The sequence below is a fragment of the Babylonia areolata genome, chromosome 14, assembly GCF_041734735.1.
Source record: "Babylonia areolata isolate BAREFJ2019XMU chromosome 14, ASM4173473v1, whole genome shotgun sequence".
Classification (NCBI taxonomy): Eukaryota; Metazoa; Mollusca; class Gastropoda; order Neogastropoda; family Buccinidae; genus Babylonia; species Babylonia areolata.
The window spans coordinates 3019167-3024412 of NC_134889.1; the positions used below are offsets into that span (position 1 = coordinate 3019167).

The 5246-nt window shown below is 45.1% G+C and overlaps 1 protein-coding gene across 1 annotated transcript in view; it reads right to left on the bottom strand.

The window, feature by feature from the left end:
- Positions 1-1311: 1311 nt before the first annotated feature.
- Positions 1312-5246, bottom strand: part of LOC143289408 (uncharacterized) — a 35703-nt gene continuing 31768 nt past the window's right edge. The window contains exons 9-11 of the mRNA XM_076598373.1: positions 2777-2936; positions 2153-2374; positions 1312-1773 (exon numbers count right to left, since the gene is read on the bottom strand). Coding sequence (XP_076454488.1) covers positions 1312-1773; positions 2153-2374; positions 2777-2936 — 844 coding nt within the window. The remainder of the gene's footprint in view (positions 1774-2152; positions 2375-2776; positions 2937-5246) is intronic.

Sequence of the window (5246 nt, forward strand, 5' to 3'; positions counted from 1 at the left end):
TTCAGTGTATGTAAAGGAATAGACAACGCATACATTTCACAAAAAGGCATAATGTTTGTAGGCTGGCTATATTAGTTTTGGGGGCATATTGTTTGTGGAGCAGAAGTTTTCGTAGCCTTGACTTGAAGGAGGGTAATAAATCGCGCGTCTTGATGAACGTAGGAAGAGAGTTCCAAACAGATGGTCCAAAAAATACAAAGCTAGATTTGTACAAGTCAATGCGTACACAAGGCAGAATATAATTATCTGAATCGTAACGCTCTGTTGCCCTTTCAACAAATTCATTGAGATACGGTGGTGATATTTGGTTTTGTGCTTTGAACATGGGGACCATTATATTGTATTCAAATTGCTTGTACAGATGTAATATTTCCAGTTTTATAAAATTTCTCATTGGTTGATAGTGAGTGGTCGGGTAGAATAAGCTTAGCTGCTCGTTTGTGTAATGAGTTAATAGTTTTGAGCTGGTTGTTACTGGCATTGCTCCAGATTGTAGATGCATAATTGATATGAGAAAGACAATGTGCCCCGAAGAATAATTTTCTGGTTGGAACATCGACATAATATCTAAGTTTATTGAGTAAGAGCAGATTGCGAGCTAACTGTTTGCAGACATGGTCAATGTGAGCTTGCCAGTTTAGTTCTTTATCAATTATTACCCCAGGAATGCGGTGCTCACAAACTTGTTCAACTGAGTTCTTGTTTTCCTCAAGTTTTAAAGTGAGAGGCTTACATTGGTGTTTCTGTCTGGATGTCAGTGCCATACTTTTTGTCTTATGTGGGTTAAGTTCCATGTGATTTTGGTAACACCAGTCTGAGATGTCATTTACTCCCTGTTGTAGCGATGGTTGTACAAGATCGATGTTAGCGCCATTAAAATGAAGAGAACTGTCATCAGCGAGCAGTCGCAGATGTCGTAGCAAGGTGATATGTGCATCGGCAAGTCGTTTATATAGATACAAAAGAATAGGGGTCCAAGAATAGAGCCTTGCCGTACACCACGATCTACATGACCTTCGGAAGTATAGGTGCCATTTAAGTAAACACGCTGTGTTCTGTTTTCCAGGTAAGACCGGAAGAATGAGACAGCTGCCTGGTCTTGAGTATACTCATTCAATTTGTTTATCAGTATTTCATGATCCACCAGATCAAAAGCCTTCTTTAAATCGAGGAAAACTGTTCCAGTGACCTTGTTATGATTAATTGCAGATAACCACGTGTCACAAAGTCGGGTTAAGGCTGTGTGACAAGAGTGATAACGGCGAAAGCGGGACTGTCAGTGATGAAAGAGGTTGCATTGCTCCATATGTTTCAAAAGGGCAAAAGAGGTCGTTTTGGGGAGAAGAGGTTTTGGGAAACATGTAACACGTCCCTCTTACTGGGTTCCGTAACGCTGGAATACAGCGCCAGTCTCGGGGCCCCCTTCAATGTGGTGAAGGTGTTGTGATGGTCAGTGTACAACACCTTCATGTCGCTGCAGGCCTCTCTCAGACTGATGTTGCTGGGACCTATGATGGCATTCAGTGGGTGTCGTCCTTTGGCAGGGATGATGGACGACGCCTGTATTGCCGCCCTGGGGAATACCCGGTGACACTGGGAAATGAGGGTCACCCACTGCTGCTTGGTCACACCTTTGTCCTCTGTTGCTGTTTGGGGCTCGTAGCAGTCGTTGACACCCACGTGAAAGACTGATTTCTTCACGGTGTGTGACGGGGTTTGCCGAGCAAGCCACTCCGTGAGGCTGAAGACCGTCATGTCTTTGGTAGACACTGTCTGGTGTTTGTCAGTGGGAGTGGGAGGGGTGCAATGTGCATGGTCAACACGACTGGCTGTGGGATGCCCAAGAAGTACTACTGTCGTGCCCTTTCAACAGTAGTCATCTGGAGAGGGGAGGCGGTGGGGAGAGGTGACTTAAGGGAGGGGGCTGGTACACTGCTGGACGAAGTGTTGATTAATCTATCACTTTCACTGTCCGCTGCCATGGATGAAGGTGTGTCCGGCGGGAGGGGCTCCGTGGACTGGGGTGGGCGTTGTTTTGGGGATTTGGAATGAGAGCTTTTTGACTTGGGTTTCGTTGTTTTGGAGGTGAGGTTGTCTGATGGTGCATTTGCGTTCTTAGGGCATCTAGTTCAATTTTGAAGGACTGTCTTGCCTGACGTAGAGCTGACCTCAGGGCGGAGATTTCTGCCTCCAGGGATTGTTGTTGTCTGAGGAAATCCTCCCTGGGGATGAAGTCGCCCTGACAGCAGCTGCAGGTTGTAGACATAGCAGCACTGTCATTGTTGGTGTCTTCTGCCGTCTGTTGGTCACTGATGTTGTCAATGTTGCTGGTGTCATCACTAATGTTGTCAGTGTTACTGTTGTCTACTGTAGTCTGTTGGTCATCACTGATGTTGTCAGTGTTACTGTTGTCTACTGCAGTCTGTTGGTCCTCACTTACTATGTCTATGTCACAGTTGTCTGCTGTAGTCTATTGGTCATCACTTACTATGTCTATGTCAGTGTTGTCTGCTGCAGTCTGTTGGTCAATGCTTACTATGTCTATGTCAGTGTTGTCTACTGCAGTCTGTTGGTCATCGCTTACTATGTCTGTGTCAGTGTTGTCTACTGCAGTCTGTTGGTCATCACTTATTATGTCTATGTCAGTGTTGTCTGCTGCAGTCTGTTGGTCATCGCTTACTATGTCTATGGCAGTGTTGTCTGCTGCAGTCTGTTGGTCATCACTGACGTTGTCAATGTTACTGTTGTCTGCTGCAGTCTGTTGGTCATCACTTACTATGTCTATGTCGGGATGTTCCGTCGCTGTGTCGCTTTTGCCAGTGTTGTATGTCGTATGGTTTTCAGCAGTTTCTGTCATGGAGATGTCACTGTTGGTGGTGTCTGGGGTGGGTGTGTCTGCAGAGAATGGCGTCGTCAGACCGCCATCTGCTGGAGCACTGTGGGAGAGCAAGCCATCAAGTGAGGGGCTGTGAGGTGGAGAGGGGCAGTGAGAAAGGGTGGGGGGATTGGGGTTTTCCGGAATTAAGGGGAGAGGCGTGTTGATTTGGTCTCCTGTCTGTGCGTCCCGCTGAGTCTGCTGTAGTGTAGCTCTGTCGGGAGATGTGGTGTAGCTCTGTCGGGAGATGTGGCGAGAAGTGTGTTGACTTGGTGGTCTGTCTGCAAGTCTTCCCGAGTCTGCTGCTGTGTAGCTCTGCGTGTCAGGGGCCGGCGGGGTCGTGTACTGGGCAGGTCAGCGGCTAACGTATGGACGATGGTACGCAGCCTGTGGAATTCCTCGTCTACCAGGCACCGCACGCGTGGCCCTGCACCAGATTCTTGTTGGTTGTGTAGTGTATGTCAACCTTCAATAACTTTTTCTGTGGTTTATTTTTCAAACAAATTTCCAACGTTGATTGAAATAAATCTGAGGGAAGGGTACTATAGTCAATAGGCAAGGGTTCAGCATATTTTTGCCGATTGTTGGCAATGTCGGTCCACGTGCACGACACTTCTTTGGGATCATACGTCCCAACATAACGTTGAAACAGTGAAAAGTGCCAGTGGGGCATATATTCGGTTACAGAATCAATTTTTTTCTGTATAGGGTGCAATGTGTATGTTATGCGTTCAAGAAACTGATCCCTGAACGCTGTGACTTCAGTCTTTTGCATGGATCGCGTCAGTCGATCCATGCTGGCCACAGAACCTTGCTGTGGCAGTCCGCTGTGTCATGATGGCGGGCCACTCAGCACGAACCAGTGAAAGACTAACACACACAATCTGAGAACATCCATGAGCACATGGCTGATCACATAACATAACATCGACGATGAATTAGAAAAGTCCGGTATGAAACTACACACCACTTCTTCTTTTTTTTCTTTTTTTTATTTTATTTACAATACACGATGAATCATGTAGAATGTAGAATCTAGCGAACATCGAGAGCACAACCTGACAACCTCCCTCGCCAGAGAGAGAGAGAGAGAGAGAGAGATCAATTCATCAGATTTAGATTGTGTGAAATTCATCTTTTTATCCCCATCACAAGTATTACAAGTTTTATACTGTTCAATACCTTGTGATGGGGATAAAAAGACGAATTACACACGATCTAAATCTGATGAATTGATGTCCACAGACAGACAGACAGACGACAGACAGAGAGATAGATAGAGAGAGAGACAGACATAGAGAGAGAGTGAGACAGAGAGACAGAGACTGAGACTGTGATAGAGACAGAGAGATGTCAAAATAACAGATCGTTTGCTTCTTTTTTTCTCTTTTCATTTTTCTCTTTTCTTTTTTTTTAACAAATAATATTCTTTCCCATACCTATTGTCGCAGTTTATTGCCAAACAACGATTAAGTATTTTGCTGAAAATGTCTACACTCAACTACTGTCCAGCAGTGAAATGTACGCTGCCAGCCTCTAGCAAGATGGAGAACCGACTGCCGCGCGCGACGGCCTGTTTATATTATCGCGGCTGCCACTCCTTCCATTCAGCTCAGTGGTCAGGCATCTGCTTAGCAGATGTGGTGTAGCGTATGTGGATTTGTCCGATCGAAAGCTGTGACGCCTCCTTGAGTAACTGAACTGAACTGAACTGTGCTTGGTGAGCGAGATGATGTTTACAAGTTGCCCAATTTGGAGAGTAAACTGCTCAGACCACCGTGCTTTGTGTTTGGACGAACGAACTCACACCCGGCAAACACATCCTCGCACAGCACCCTGCCGTTTCATCTGTGCAGCGGTCATTTCCAGATCAAAGTAAAGAACTGTTGTTTTGTAGCAGCCAGCCACGTTTCAGCCAGGAACACTGACAAACAACTTATCGACCAGAACCACCGTTTATCTCAGTTTTTCCCCAGTGTATTTCTGTCTTTGTACCTGGTGTACTGCATGGTCGTAAATCATTTTGATGATTTATTTGTTAAGAATGAGATAGCGATATTACAACATGAACATCTTTAGTGGGTATATATTGTTTAATGATTTATTGCTATTGCTTATATATTTGCCTTTTTTTCGTCATCACACACACACACACACACACACACACACACACACACACACACATACTTACTAACTAACTAACTAACTAACTAACTATTTACTGCTGTCTCACAATAAGATTGTAAGGCGTTGTCTAATCATTGTCTGAAAGGTGCACACTTTATAGGAGGGGTTTGGGGGGTAGCCTCATTAGAAATTTGTGTCCAACAAAGTCAAAAACTATTGCAATTCTCTTTTAGTTCAAGGCAAT